Genomic DNA, 16247 nt, shown 5'->3' with positions numbered 1-16247 from the left:
AGACATCATCATCTTTACCCTGACCAAAGGGTCGGATGCTCGCCGGAGAAAAAGATGCTGTTTTCGAGAGGGTAAAAACGCTAACCTCCCCCCGCGCTGCCTGCCTGACACGGGGTAACCCTCTGGCCCCAGTGGAGTGGGTGCTACAGACCTCCTGGCTGGAAAGCGCTTGAGTTTGATACTCTCAGGGCTGAGCGCACGGAGCAAATGCCTCTTCCTCTGACAGATCTTCCCTGATCCCCTTCTCTGAGACAGCCCCTCTCCCCTGAAGTCACTCTCGACCCGCTGATATTGTTTTCTTCGTAGCCCCTGTCACCATTTGAAATCATCTGTTCACGTGTTTGACGGCCCCCGTTCGACTCTAAGCTACCGGGGTGGATAGGATCTCGCGGGTCTCGTTCAGCAAACAGTACCTCCAGCGCCTCCGCGGTGCCTAGCACGGTAAGAGGCACGCGGCTGCAAATCCATCAAATGAATGAACAGGAAAGGGGAAAGGACTGTCATCCTTGGGACTCGACGCAGCACGGCGGCGACTAGGGGGAGAGGAAATATAAAAGAGCCCTTCTCCCCCCGGGGAGACAAAGGAAGGCAGTCCGCGGTGGTCCGGTCTAGGAAGGGAAGTGGGGGGCGGGCGGCGTTCTGCCCACCACCCCAAGGGACAAAGAGTGGCCGGGCAGGGGGGCGGGGTCGGGGTGGGAGGCTTCACGCCGAGAGCGGAGGCCGGCGGCTTCCAGGCTCGCGAGGTCGGTCAGCCGGGGCTGGAGGACCTGAGGAAAGTGGGGGGTCAACGGGGGGCTGCGAGGCCCGGGAGAGACGCAGGCCCGCCGGGGGACAAAGACACAGGGCGCCAGCCGCGGCCGCCGTCCGACCGGGTTCTCAAGCAGCGGGAGCCGAGGCGGAGGGCGGGACGCACAAGGAGACCGGGGCCGGGGGCGGTGTGTGTGAGGGGAAGGCTCTCGAGGCCTCAGGAAAGGCCTGCAGCGCTCCGGGGCGCTCCCGCACCTGGTAAATGGCCGCCCAGCTCCCAGCTCTGTCGATCTGCTCGAACTCCTTCTCCATCTCCATGACGGGCAGGGGCGGCTGCCGCGCCTCTCCCTCGGCCCCGCTGCGCCGTCTGCCGCTCTAGGCCGCGTCGCGCTCGCCGCCCCGAGTCCCGCCGCAAACCTCGGCTCCGTCGCTACCGCCGCCTCAGCCGCCGCTGCCGCCGCCGCCGCCGCCGCTTCTTCATGTCAACCCGGCAACCGGAAGTACGCACCGCGCTGCCGCGAGCTCCGCCCTTCAGCCGGGAGAGCCAATCAGCTCTCGTAGGTGTCGGCGAGCACTTCCGCGGGGCGGGGCCGGGGGCGGGGCCGGGACAGACATCTTGCCGCGCGCGTTCCCCCCTCCTTTCCCGGACTCCAGGCTTGGGCGTGGCGCGCGCCCGTTGCCTAGGCGACCCCTGGCGCCCCGCCCACGGCGCATGGGTTTGCAAGCCTCCCCTCCACCCCGCCCACGCGTCTTGAGTGCCCGCCGTGACGCGGTGCGTTGGATTCAAGTGACCTTGAAGCAGTGATGCTTCTTTCCTGCAGCGCCAGGGCCTAAGTCTCAGGGCTCAAAGCTGGAGGAGGCGCGAGGAGCAAGGGAGCGTTACGTGCTCCTACCAGGCTCCCTTTGGCCCGATGTCTGCCCTGGTTTCTTGAAACTTGGCGCTTCATGGTTTACGGGACTGTTGGGAAAGGCCCCGCTATTCTCTGAATGTATTTTCCGTTTTGGAGTCTCCTGGGCGCTGCGGAAATGAATGGATTGGGATCTTGAAATGATTTTCAATATTTCCCAAAATAGCAAGGAAGTCCTGGTCAGACTGGATTCAATGTAGCACACATTCCACGGTGCAACAGTGTTGAATAATGGCAGGTTTCCGGGCCGACCTCCGAAAGATTCGGAAACGGGAATGTGTATTTTTCACCCGCCAACCCAGCTAATTCTGTACCTGTGGTCCTTAAAGCGCACGTGAAAAGAGGTGGTCAAGCTGCCTTCCCGCAGGTTCTGCTTTCAGCCATCCACCTTTGGCTCTAGCACCTTATTTGGATTTTGTGAACTTCGTGGGGTCAGAGACCCTACAGGAGGGAATCATCTCTCTTCACTGTTCCCATCTCAAGCCTCCCCAAGAGTTATGTTGAATTCCAGCTCATTCCTTGAGTGCTTACGGTGGGTACTGTGCCAGGCATTTCAAGTACATTTTCTCATTTAATCTCTACAACCACCCTACAATATAGGCACTTTTATTATTCTCATTTTATAGATGAGGAAACTGAGGTGCTGGGAGGCAAAATCACTTGGCCAACGTACCTTTGCATATGGGTATGGAAGCCAGGATTCTAACCTGTCTCCAGGAGAAAACACCCTTTGGAGCCAGGCTGCCTAAGTCCAAATTGCAGCTCTATTAAATATAATACTGGCTGTGCAACCTTGGGCAAATTACCTAACGCCTCTCTGCCTCTGTTCCCTCCTTTGTAAAATGAAGATAATAAAAGTACCCACCTCCTAGGGTGGTGTGAAGGTTGAAAGAATACGTGTAGTCTTTTGGGGTCTTCCCTGGTGCCTCAGCGATAAAGAATCTGCCTGCAATGCAGGAGACACAGGAGAGTGGAGTTCGATCCCTGGGTGGGGAGGATCCCCTGGAGGAGGGCATGGCAACCCACTCCAGTATTCTTGCCTGGAGAATCCCATGGACACAGGAGCCTGGCAGGCTGTGGTCCATGGGGTCGCGAAAAGTCAGACACAGCTGAAGAAACTGAACACACACAGCACAGTGCTTTTAGTCTGGTGGGTGGATCAATAGATACGAGCCCCTGTTATTGTATTCCATCAAATAATAGCAAATGGGAGATAAATTATTATTGGGTAAATGCAGTTGGTTTGCTAGGCAGTGTCTTCAGAAACTCTTTCATGGAGGGGGAAATTAACAAAAGATGTCCCTTCAAGTGAAAAGTTTGGGAACCCCACACTTGGCAGTTGCCTGATTTAAGTCTTAGCTATTTGACTCTCCAGGTCCATGAACTCTTCCTGCCCTTGTTTCTTTAAGTGCTTGTTTGTCTGGAACTCACAGAAGAGCTCCTTGAAGGGGACAGAGAACAAGGCTGGTTCATTCCTCTCACATGGGCTGAGCTAAGTAAGTAAATAAATCAAATGCCCATATGGAGCCCAAGTGGCCCTCCTGCCTTCAGGGAGTGCCACCCAGTGCCTGGCGCGGCTTTGGAGTGGAGCCAGTGCTATGCACAGGGTGTTGGGGAAGGAGTGTGGTGCGGAGCAGGTCTGTGTGTGCCTAGTGGACGTATTAGTTACCTAGGGTGACCCTAGCAAATGACCAGAAATGTGTTGGCTTAAAGCAACAGAAATAAATTTTTTGAACAGTACTGGAGGCCAGACGTCTGAAGTCAACGTGTTGACAGGGCCACACTCCCTCTGAAATCTCTAGGGGAGAATCTTTCTTGGCTTCTTCCAGCTCCTGGTGGCTTCAGTTGTTCCTCAGCTTGTGGCAGCATAAATCCGGTCTCTGTCTTGTCTTTACTCAGTTTTCTTCTCTGTCTCCTCTTCTGGCTGTCTAATCTCCCTCTGCCTTACTCTTTGAAGGGTATCTGTCATTGGGTCTGCTGCTGCTGCTGCTAAGTTGCTTCAGTTGTGTCCGACTCTGTGCGACCCCATAGACGGCAGCCCACCAGGCTCCCCCGTCCCTGGGATTCTCCAGGCAAGAACACTGGAGTGGGTTGCCATTTCCTTCTCCAGTGCATGAAAGTGAAAGTGAAAGAGTCCTGGAGTGGGGTGCCGTTGCCTTCTCCGGTCATTGGGTCTAGGACCTACTCTAATGCAGGGTGACTTTGCATGGCCAGGTGATCCAAGATGATCTCATGTTGAGATCTGTGAATTAATTACATCTGCAAAGACTCTTTTTCTGAATAAGGTTGCATTCTAGGTTCTAGGGGATAGGACTCAGGTATATCTTTTTGAGGCCCCCCACTCAACCTACCACAATGGCCGAGGGTAAAACTTTGTCACAATATTGATCCTGAATGAAACCCCTCGTTTCAGATTTCAGCTAGTCACTATGATATCCATTCTTCACATAGCAGCCAGAAAGTGCTCTTAACTTTTAGATCATGAAAACTTATATGTAAAATCCTCTGGTAGTTACCCATCCTTATTAGAATGAAACCCAAATAAGTCCTAACCTTGGTGTGCACTTCACCAAGCTCTCTCCTTTTTTTGTACTCTAGTCCAATTCTCTAATTCACTGAATGAGTTTCAACCTCAGGACCTTTGCACCGGCTTTTCCTGCTGCCCGGATCTTCTTGCAGTTCTTCTTACCCTTTAAATCCCAGGTAAAATGTCCTCTGCACACAGGTCTCTAACCACTATCTCTAAAATAGACCCCAGTCACTCTCTAACAGTGAGCTTGTATTTTTTCATTTTTTTTGCATCACAGAGTTCATCGCTGTGTTAAATCCCCCTCTGTATTCATGGGCTTGTTTGCTTTTCCTGCCCCCCACCCCCCACTAAAGCATTCCATGAGGGTAGGGACCTTGACCTCTTGGTCCGTGTCCCAAGCCCCTGATATTGGGTTGGGAGGAGAGACTTGAGTTGCTGGAATCCTCTGCAGCTCTCTGAGGCTTGGCTCTTGTCCATAACACTCTGCCAGTTCCCTGCCAAAGCCTGGCCTAGAACTAGCCAAGGCTTGATATCCCCTAGAGATGTGATGGTGATGTTGGGGAATCTTTTAGTGATGACCGGTTAGAAAATAAACAAATAACCATGTGTCATGATAGCTAAAACCTTTTCCTGGCAGGCCTGCCTAAGGGATGGTCTCACGCGATTTCCTAGGTCTTTCCTTCACAGATTTAACTAATGGAGGAAATCAATGACCCATTAAACTTTTAAAAATGTCCTAAAGACTTGTCAGTAGAGAAGGATGGGTATTTACCAAGCCTCGGGCAGATCATTGACTCCTGACTTAGCAGTGTCAGCAAGTTTCCTGGTAAAAATCCATCCCAGTCTTTTTTTCTCGGAGGTAGACCAGTGTTAGGAGCTTGGGATTCAGGGGGAGAGCAAAGTAGTTTCGATGCGATGTCGCTTTCTCAGAGAGGCCCCTTCTAATGCCCCTGAGTAAACAGTGCCCCGAATCCGCCTTTGAGGACATATTTTCTCCCTACTGTTACCACGTGGTGTTATCTCATACATTTTTCTGTGTTCTCGTCTACCACTGCATGTAAACTGCATGAAGAAAAGAGACAAAGTCGATCTGATTTAGTGTTGTCTTCCTTGAGCTACAGGTCATTCCCAGATGGGCCCACCAGACCTTGGAAGGTTCCAGAAATCAAGACAACAGGGCTTTTTTCTACCTCATAGACTCGGACCCCTAGAATCCTTGCGGGCCCCCAACTCCTTCTGTCTGCCAGTGAGGATACACAGCCAAGAAGAGACACGGCCCTTCCCTCTGAGATTCACAGCTGCTCTCCTGAAGAGGTTTGGGCATCTGGACCAGTTGGCTGATTTGGTGACAGCCAAACACATCCCTGAGATGGGATAACTGAGATGAGTTATCTCCATCCCTGAGATGGGATAACTGACTCGGGACAAAACCCAGGCCCGCAGCACGGAAACTGGATGTGTAGAGAGAGCTTCAGCATGGGTTACAGACATGCTAGCTGTGATGTTGCATTTTATTTTTTAAAAATAGTTTATTTTGGCTTTTTCTTAAAAAAAAAAAAAAAGAATTGTTTTTTTGGCTGTGTGGCACATAGCATCTTAGTTCTCTGACCAGCGTTTGAGCCTGCACCCCCTGCAGAGGAAGTGTGGAGTCTTAACCACTGACTGCCAGGGGGGTCCTGATCTCGCATTTTGTATTTTCCAACAGTCCTAAAAGTCTGGTGTGATGCCATTTTGTGATGAGAAAACGAGTAAAAAGAGGTGAAATCAGTGAATACCCCAATATAGAATGTTGGTCTGACTGCAGTTGGTTAGAAGCTTCTAAACCCTAGGTCTGCTGCTTGCTGCCTTTCAGGCTTTGGGCAAGTTGCTTAACCTTCTAGTGGCAGCCTGGATGCTTTCCAGCGAGAAAAGCTCAACTGAAAGTAAGCTTTCACAAAGTGGGGAATTCACTGGCGCATGAAGCTGGAAAGTCCAAAAGTGGCTTCAGGCGCAGCCGCGTCCAGGGGCTCAAACCTCGCCGCTGTGACGCTCTTCCACTCCTGCTGTCTCAGTGCTTCCCTCCGTGTTAGCTCCGGTCTCCTCGCCAGGTACCCGGGATGGCCCTGGCAGCTCCAGGCTCACTTCTTGCCGACTCAGCAACCCTGGCAGAAATAGTGCTTTTCTTCCCCTGTGGTCCCAGCTCCAGTCTTGGCCTTGAATCTCATGGGTCCACTTGAGTCTCATATGCCATCTCTAAGCCAATCATTTTGTCTAAGGAAAATATTGGCAAATAAGTAAACTGAGGCCCAGAAAGGTCAATTTCTTACAAGGTCACACAGCTATAAGTATGGAAGTAGAATTTAGATAAGAGGCAATCTGGTTTCAGCACCTGTGCTCTCAGCCACAGTCTCTCCAAGAACTCCCATGATCTCTTAACAAATAATAACCACGTGTGCATGCTAAGTCATGTTTGACCCCATGGGCTGTAGCCCGCCAGTCTCCTTTGTCCAGGGGATTCTCCAGTCAAGAATAATGGAGTGGGTAACCATTCCCTTCTCCGGGGGATCTTCCTGACCTAGGGCTTCACCCCAGGTCTCCTGCATTACAGGAAGATTCTTTACCATCTGAGCCATCAGGGAAGCCTTAATAATAAACCATGGATACATGATAATCATGAGAATAATTATCCCAACAGCATGGTGTAGCTACTACTATTATTATCCCACATTTGAACTGAAGCACAGAAAGTTTCACAGCTTGCTTGTAGTTACAGGGCTAAGAAATGGTGGTGTCGGGATTTGAACCCAGTTCAGCTCTAGAGGCTGTTTCTAATTCTGAAATTCTATGACTACATTTGAGTTCTGCACTGTTTCAGAACTCACAGGAAGGTTAGCAGCCCAGAAGCTCCTCCCTCACCTCCTCCCAGGACCTTCCCCATCCTTGTGAAGACTCTCCCACCTCCCTCCCACCCCGCCCCACCACCCCCACAAAATATTTCAGACTTGACTCCAAGCCGTTAAAAATAAAAACAAAAATAAATACATAAATCTAATCTGGAGCTGCCTCTCTTGCAAGGGTGAGTTCCCAGGGACTGGAGGGGCAGGCGCTCAGGGGAACTAGGGGAATCACGTGTCTTCTGAGAAAGGAGGGTGTGGGGCGGTGATTGAAGCAGGGAACCTTGGAGCAGGGAAGTTTGACTCAAGGATGGAAACTAGACCTGGCCCCATGCTTTCAGCAAAGGAAGGTTTCCAGAGGCCACCCCGCTACAGTGGTTCTGGGCGTAGATTCTGCAGTCTGGCTGACTTGGGCTTATGTGCCCTTGGACAGGTTACTTACCCTCTCTGATGGTCAGTTTTCTGTCTTTTATGTTAAGACAGGGATGTGATGGTTGGATGAGTTGGTGTCTGAGCCTTGTCTCTGGTTCAAGGACAGGACTTCATAAATATTGCTGTTATTATTGCGACTGCGTAGGTTGCTGAGTGAAAAAAGCTACCACCTGCTTCCAGATGTTTTCATGGTGTATGTTGCCACCTCCTATTTTACATTTCTAATTTTTGGCACGCTGCTGGAGGTGAGAAGGGCTGGCTTTGTGGGTGTGTCTCTCATCTGGTGGCTCAGGGGTAAAGAACCTGCCTGCTAATGCAGGAAACACAAGAGATGCAGGTTCGACTCCTGGGTCAGAAGATCCCCTGGAGGAGGAAACGGCAACCCACTCCGGTATTCTTGTCTGGGAAATCCCTTGGACAGAGGAGCCTGGTGGGCTACAGCCCACAGGGTTGCAAAGAGTCAGACACGACTGAGTGACTGAGCACACACGCACTGTGATCTGTGCAGCTGCACAGGGCCCCAGGCTTAGGTCTTTTTGATTAAGTATTTGCTTCAGCAGTTTTTGTGTTTGAAGATGGAAATAGCTTCCATTTGAGAACTGTCTGTGCAGACAGGGAGGGACTGGCCTGAACGTTCTCTCCTTGTGCTGGAGGGAGACCTGTGGAGAGGTCCCACACTTGGAGTGACTGAGCAGAGGGACCCAGGCTTGGGGAAATGGGTTCACAACTCTTTTGCTATCCTCACCTGAACCATGGGGAACAGTGGGTGGAGCTTTCCTTCGAAGAACCAGGATCTCCCCACTGCCCACATCTGGCGTAGGCAAGGGAGAGTAAGGGTCCACAGTCTAGAGGGAGAGGCAGGAAGGCCCCCTCCGTGGCAAGTAGACTGCCTCCCACAACACGGTCACAGGCTGGAGAGAAATGAGGAAGGAGACCAGCATGAGCGAAAGTAGGATGCAGGTACATGGCCTCTAGAAACTCTGTGCTTGCAATTTCATTTTATGTTTTCCTTTTCTGCGCATAATTCCCACCTGTTACACTCAAGGCTTCACTAAAATGTTGTTCACTGCTACAAGCTCATCTTATGTTGGGGGTTAGATGCTAATCGTTACCAACATCAATTCTCTTTTTCTTTCATAGGAACAGGATTGTACCTTGGCAATGGCTGCCCAACTAAAGACTACATTTCCCATGTTCCCTTGCAGGTAACTATGCCATGTGACTACATACTGGCCAATAGGATGTGGGTGTTAGTGATGTGGTCCACTTCTAAATCGTGCCCTCAAAGGCCTAAGCAGTTCTGGGCAGGGGGACAGGTAAGTTCTTTCTTTTGCTTTTTTACTTCATCCCTCTGCCTGGAGTGTAGGAGCGAGTTCCAACTTGAACTGTGCAGACAAAGGCAACATACAGGGGTGGAAGAGAAAAAGATAGAGCCCGGCCCATCACCCTAGACTGGTCATACATGGATTGTTCTATGAGAGAGACATAAAGGAGGCTGATATTCAGCTGATACATACAGGTCTAGTCATCATGGTTGCTTACAGACATTCTTACTGTTAAAAATAAACTTCTGCTTTGTTTAAGCCACTGTTTGTGGGAGTCTCATTTACAGTAATTGAGTCTGTTTTCTGGTTAACTCAGCCATGTTTTAGGGGGCTGATAAGGAAGAGGGCTGGGTAGTGCCTCCAGATTCAGATGGTGTTGGGGACAGGAGTGGCACCCTGTGGCAGGCAGTTAAGAGAAGGCAGACAAGGGCTGTAGAAGTCCTGGGAGAGACAGCTCACTGTGGTTGCCAAGCAACCACAGGGATGGTCCATGGGACATGTGAACATCCCCCAGAGATTCTGAGTAATATCCGCAGAAAGAACCTGATAAAGTTTAGTCTTGTTCATGTCATGGGGTCTGATCGTTAGTTAGACATTAAAGGGGAAGCTGGAAATTTCGGGGACAGCTGGGGTTAGAAACCATGCTCAGAGAATGTTAATTCCCTTCTGAGGCAGATACTTTTTGGTTGCCTATCTCCCCACCATTCCTTCCCCCACCCTTCTTCTTGGCTGACTGAGCCCACCCAATATAACAGAGGCAAAAAAAAGTGAGCTGTTCTTTTTCCAAGCCGTCTTGGCAGTTAGAGCATGGACATATAACTCAAATGCAGCTAATTCAATGTCAGGCAAAGTCCGCCCAGGAGCTCCTGGGAAAGGTTTCTCCCTCTTGTAAGAGACACGTGGAAGGAATTATGCTTCTTCCTTGACAGGCTAAGGCTGGAGGAGCACAGAGAGAGAGAGCCCTGAGTCCTTGACAAAGTCAGTGAGTTACTGAGCTGTCCCTGGAACCACCTGGCTCTGAACTTCTTTGTAATGACAAGGTTTTTTGTTTTATTGTTGAAGCTGCTTTTTTGTTCCTTGCAGCCAGAAGCATGCTAACTGATACACTGTCTTTGTCTTCTGTCTCAACCTTCCTCCAGCCCTGTGGGTCTCAAGTGTAACCTTTTTCCTTCTGCAGAGCCCTCATTGCTTTGGAAGTCAAGCTCTTCTGGAAACCACCTGCATCGACTTGTCACCGCTTTTCTTCTAAATAAGAATCTCCCTCATCATGTCTTACTTCTTCTTTTCAAACCAAGATCTGTATCTGGGTGGGGTGGGGTGAAAGCAGAACTTCAACCTTTGTGCAACCCTCTCTTTTGGCACAGATCAGTCCTCTTGTATTGGCTTTATCCGTCCGGATGTGTGTCTCTCTCAGCTGACCAGGAGCTTGTCTCATGCATGGGCTGAGGAGTGTTCATCTTGGTATACCTTTGAGTAGCTCAGGGCTGGGCAAAGGAGGTGCTCCCTGAATGCTTGTTGAATGACTATATGAAAGAATGAATCATCTAAACCCAATTTTATCACCTCCCTAAACAGAGCCAATTTCCCTCCCCACTGCCCTCCTACACTACTCTGGGACAAGACAGTTCTTGCAGAGGTAGGGACAGGAAGAAGTTAATTCAGTTCTCAGTTCCAAAGCAGCTTCTAATCCTTCTCTCCTTAAATTACCTTTAATCCACCCACTGTCAGCCTTAGCTCTGGTTCAGCTCAGAGCTGACTCTGACCCAGAGCATCTCAAAAAAAAAAAAAAAAAAAAAAGGAAGGAATGAGAGAGAGAAGAAAGGAAACTGTATTTGTATTTAAATCATTTCAAGAAACATGGACGAACTAGAGACAGAAATGATGCGCGGTGGGCATGCTCTCCACTAAGAGTTGTCAGTTTGGGACCTTCTCCGCCCCCTCAGCTCTTCTAGTTACAACAGTGATACACGTTTAGTGAAGAAAGCTTGGAAAGCACATATGAAAGAGAGGAAACTTAGTGTTGTAGTCTGACCGCTTATGATGGTGACTGAACGTTTTGGTATGTGCATTTCCACATTTCTTTGGTTTGTCCCTGTTTCTTCCCCTCTGTCTCCATCTCCCTCTTTCCCTCAGCCCCTCTTGACTCACTCACTCTCTCTTCCAAGTAGCTTTCTTTCCTTCTCAAGTTTAAATACTTCTAGGTTCTTCACCCTCCAGACTGGGTCGTCCTCCGCCCTCCTTAATAAACAACTCAGCTTGATCTAATTCCCGTCTCGTAAGGCAGCAGGAAATTCAGTGCCCTGGCCTCCGCAACACTTTCTGAGAAGTCTGAGTACCTTTTCCTCGAACTCAGCTTATCGCTTGTCTCTTCTCGCTCTCAATGGTTACTTCAGCCTGCTCTCCAGCTTCCCTTGCTCTTCCTGCATCGGTGGGGAATGCTTCGGCCCTAAGTCACACCCCAGCTGAGGCAGGTCAGAGCTTCGTTTCCCCACAGGATGAGAAACCCGGGGACAGGTGTCCCCCGGTCAGGCTCCTGGCCTGCGCATCCCCTCGGCCCCCTGTGTTCACACCAGCAAGCTTCCTCCAGTCACTGGAGTGGGCTCAGTGGCCCTCAGGGTCTGGTCGCGAGTGCCAAGGAGCGCGTGCCTTTGGGAGGAGCCCTCAGCCAAGGATGAGGGGAAGCTGGTGCGCAAACACCTTGACTCCCTGCTCCTCAAAGCAGGGCCTCTCAGGGACTGGTTGTTCCTGGACTCTTGGGAGTCCCCACGGGGGCGAAGTCCTCCTTGCCCACACTGGTGACTGGCTCCTGAGTGCCCTTCTTGTTCCCTTAACCCCGGACCAGTCCTCCCTAAGATCTCCTCTCAGGTCACTCAGTTGCATTCAGAGCTTTGCCTCCACATTGGCTTCTGGAGGAACTCTGCCCAGGACGGTAGACTTGGGCCTTTCCTTCTAACTAAAGGGCCATGAATAGAAGCATCGTCTTCAACCAGGTGTGATCCACAGCTTCCTGGCATCTTCAAAAGAGCAGAGCATCCCCACTGCTAGTCCTCGAGACATCAAATATATTGGGTTTCATCTAGGCCCCCCCCATTACATATACTTTGCAGCCACTACTTCATATATATACAATAAAATGATGAGGGGGCCCTCTGGGTTACTCAGTCTAAATTCAGAGCTCATCTAGCAGGTGGGGGCAGTCGCTTCTCTTCTGGGCTCCCTGTGAGGCCATTTCAGCGGGAAAGCACCTGACTTCCTCTCCTACTTCCCCTCCCCTCCGTTTCCAAGCCCCTAAGAGCCAGAAGTCTCACTTGAACTGGGTGATGGAAGTGAGGAAGGTGTAGAAGAACTTTGCATCGAATTCTAATTTTGTTTTCTTCTTTTGACTGCACCATGTGACCTGTGGGATATTTGTTCCCTGACCGGGGATTGAACCTGGGCCCTCAGCACTGGGAGCCCAGAGTCCTAACTACTGCACTGCAAGGGAAGTCCCTTTGCTAATTTTTGTTTTTAAATCAAATTCTAGATTGAAGGTTTTTTTCCGAGCAAATTTTTAGAGAAATATAACATATATACAGAATAAGTACACAGTTTAAAGTACACAGTCTTAAGTACGCAGTTTAAAGAACTTCTCCCAGCTGAACACGCTCATGTAGCCAGCATTCAGATCAAGACACAGAGCCCGACCAGCCCCCCGAGAACCACCTGGTACCCCTTCCAGTCACATCCCTTCCTCAAGGACAACCGCCATCCTGACACCGAACACTCTGAGTTGGTTTTGCCTGTTTTGAACTTTGCGTCAGTGGACTCACTCCGAGTGTGCGCTTTCATGCCTGCCTTGCCTTCTTTCCATCGACATCGTGGCCATGAGATTCATCCGTGCTGGGTCTAGCTGTGGCTCACTGGTTGAGACCAACATTTTAATTTGAGGAGTTTCGAGTTTTAAGAGCTGAAAGGAGATAGTTTCGGTAACTAAAAGAGTCCCCAAAATTATAGAATTGGAGAGAGGTGGGTTGAGGACACCACATGTCTTGGGGCAAGTGATCAAACTTCTTGTTTCTCTATTTCTGTAACATGGGGCTAATATAAGTTCCTACTTCACAAGGTTCTTGTGAGGACTCACTGAATTAATGTCTGCAAGGTGTGCAGCGGCTTCCCTGGTGGCTCAGACGTTAAAAAATAATCTGCCTACAATGCAGGAGACCGGGGTTCCATCCCCGGATCAGGAAGATCCCCTGGAGAAGGGAATGGCTACCAGCTCCAGTATTCTTGCCTGGGGGACTCCATGGACAAGACTCACACACAAGGTGTGTAGAGCAGGGCCTGGCCTGTGAGGGGCACTCCATGGAAGCCTGCTGCTGCCTCCATTCCTGTCTCTGCCATGAATCCTACCTTTACTCTAGATTTTTATTATTACCCAGAGGGAACACGGGGGTTTCAACACAGGATATTTGGTAGTAATTATTATAAAAATGATTTCATAGTAACACTTCAACTAGTTGAGACATATCCCTAGACCGGTTAGGTGTGTGTCTCAGGTAAAGCGCACGTCAAGCCTGAGAAGTTAGTACGGCTCATGCTTGTTTAACAGATGAGGCAACTGAGGCTCAGAGGACGAAGCAACTCCTTCGGGGTCACAGAGAGGGTTGGTGGTGGAGCCGGGGCCTCTCTGACCAGGGAATCCTGTTCTTCTCTTCACCCTTTCACCTCCTTCTCATCTCCTGCTAGATCTAGCAGCCCTCAGGATGCCCTGGGGTGGTCCTGCCTGGCTGCCCCTTGGCCTGACCCCCTCCCGCTCCCCGGCAGCCGGACGGTCCTGCCTTAGGACTTTCGGAAATGTTTTCTGTCTTGGTTTTCTCACTGACCTGTTCGCATGAGGCTCCACGTTTCTCGCGGGGCTCGTAAGCGGCACTTTGTGAGATACCGGATGAGTCGGTCATCCTCAGCAAACAGGTTCTCAGGTAGCCTCACGGTCGTGCTGCGGTGGCTGCGGATGTCGGTTTCTATGGAGCCGAAATTAGTCAACTGCAGTTATAGAATTCTTCTACTGCCAAATCATGAAATTGGTTCAGGCCAGCAGGCATGGTAAAGGAACTTGTGAGAAGGAGGTAGGCACTTTATAGAAATGGAGAAAATGCCAGAAGCAAGTTCGAAAAAGGCTTGAGAACAGGATGGCCTGAGGGAGCCTTGGTTACACAAGAGGGCAAGTCAGCTCTGATCACGTGTCTCTTAGGGTGCTTTGGCCGCAAGCAACAGAGAGCAGGGCTTCACACTGGCTTAAGCAGTACAGGAGCTGGGAGGCAGGGCAGCTCTCAAGTCGCTTGACTTGGGGGCTCAAGAATGTAACAGAGAACCCAGGCTCGCTCTCTCTTCCCTCTGCCATCCACACGCTGGCTTCAGCTCATAGCTGGTTCCCTCTGTGGCTGCAAAGTCGTGGCCAGCAGTAATCAGGCTAAAAAATAGTCAGCATCCAATGGGGAGAAAAGAAAGAGTGGCTTTCTTGGACTCTCTCTTAAGAGTAAGGAAACGTTGCTGCCCGAAGTCCTCAGGACATCTATCCTGGTGTCCTGTGGGCTAAGGTGGGTTGGGGCCGTTCACCCCTGAACCAGTCATCAGCAAGAGGCATATTTGGAGGACATGTTTTGGCAACATTGGTAGACATCTGGAAGTATTAGTGGCATCTCACGGGTAGAAATCAGAAGTTTAGTCACTAAGTTATGTCCCAGTCTTTTGCAACCCGTCAGACTGTAACCTGACAGGCTCCTCTGTCCATGGGATTTCCCAGGCAAGAATACTGGCGTGGATTGCTGTTTCCTTCTCCAGGAGATCTTCCTGACCCAGGAACCAAACCCACATCTCCTACATTGGCAGGCGAATTTTTACCACTGAGCCAACAGGGAAGCCTGTAGAAATCAGAGATGCAGCTAAGTACCCTTCAGTGCCAGGCTGGTGCCTCCCCTGTTCACACACTACAGAGAATTACCTGTCCTGAAACGTCATCACTGCAGAGGTTGAAAATCCCTGGCTTAGACTAGTCAGGCCCTCTCTGCACTGGGTGTAATGGTTGGAGGGGAGTCGCCTACAGTGTCCACTGCAAGCTTTTGTTTCAGGCTTTGTCACTCTGTTAGGGACACTGTGTTAGGGATTCGAGTTTCAGGGAGGCTTTGTTTGGCTTGGCCTGGACCACTTGCCGACTCATAAGCTTATAGAGTGTAAGGCACCGTGGTTGACCAGTAGTTCCCCCACAGGAAGCTCCTGGTACAGGAAGCGGGAAGGGATGTTAAACTAGCAGAACAAAGCAAAAAAAAGCCCACCTCAACTTCTCCAAGAAGCTTAAGCTCTTGATACTGCTGGAGGGGACAAGTTTTAGGTCTTAACTGAGAACTCCCAAAACTGTGATCTCCCCCCAGAGAAGTGACATTCCCCTCAAAGAAGGAGAGGGAGACATCCCAGAATGAAATAGGGAAGTGGGGGAAGCAGGCAACATCCTGGGATGATGTTGGGGAGGAGCGGGGAGGGAAAGAGTACATGTTAACTGGACTTCAGAGATGGCTGCCATTCATTCTTTCCCTTCAGGTATGGGGTCTAACCTTCCACTCCCTTGAATCTGAACTGGCCTAGACTTTGTGTCTCTTTTGACCAGTAGACCATGGTGAAAGTGATCCTGGCCCAGTTCTGGGCTTCCTGCCTCATGGTGCCCTGAGCAACCATGGAAGAAGTCAAGGCTAGTCTAGTGGGAGGGCACTGAGGTGCCATCTTGGAGGTCCAGCCCAAGTCAAGATGCATCAAGCCCTGTAGCCATCTGCTTGCAAAGGCCTGAGAGAGTCCAAGTGAGAACCACTCAGCCGAGCCCAGTCAACCCATCAACCCACAGAACTGTGAGTGAGAAGAATAAACCGTTGTTTTTAAGCCTCTAAATTTGGAGGTGGTTTGTCATGCATCAATTGATCATGAGAACAATATATATAAAAATAATATATATGTAGTTAAGGTTTTCAATTTTAATATTTACTAATATTTTCATTAAAATATTTTATTATAAAAGTGTTACCAAAAATGGAGAAAAGAAACACCACCCCTAGTTATTCTGATTTAACTCCAATCAGAACCACTACTTGCATTTAAGTGTGCATTCTCCCAGTCGTCTTTCCTATGGAAGGTCTTCATAGGGCAATTTGAGAGCGTATTTTTTCCCCTTTACCAACATGTCATCATCAATATTCTACGTTGCCACAGAGTTCTTGCAGCCAGCAAACTATATTAATAATGCCATTAACAGCCACTCATAGTAGATAGAATGACGGTCCCCTTAAAGATGTCTAGGGGCTTTCCAGGTGGCACAGTCGTAAAGAATCCGCCTTCCCAGTGCAGGAGATGCAGGAGTCATGAATTTGATCCCTGGGTCGGGAGGATCCGCTGGAGAAGGAAATGGCAA

The 16247-nt window shown here is 50.1% G+C and overlaps 1 protein-coding gene across 1 annotated transcript in view; it reads right to left on the bottom strand.

Moving 5' to 3' along the window:
• PTPN1 (protein tyrosine phosphatase non-receptor type 1) overlaps window positions 1-1199 on the bottom strand; it is a 60675-nt gene extending 59476 nt beyond the window's left edge. The window contains exon 1 of the mRNA NM_001100326.1: window positions 1003-1199. Within this exon, the coding sequence (NP_001093796.1) occupies window positions 1003-1065 (63 nt within the window). The 5' untranslated portion in view covers window positions 1066-1199. The remainder of the gene's footprint in view (window positions 1-1002) is intronic.
• Between the last annotated feature and the right edge of the window lie 15048 nt (window positions 1200-16247).

The sequence above is a fragment of the Bos taurus genome, chromosome 13, assembly GCF_002263795.3.
Source record: "Bos taurus isolate L1 Dominette 01449 registration number 42190680 breed Hereford chromosome 13, ARS-UCD2.0, whole genome shotgun sequence".
In the NCBI taxonomy this organism is placed as follows: Eukaryota; Metazoa; Chordata; class Mammalia; order Artiodactyla; family Bovidae; genus Bos; species Bos taurus.
This window is presented reverse-complemented; position numbering and strand designations above follow the sequence as displayed.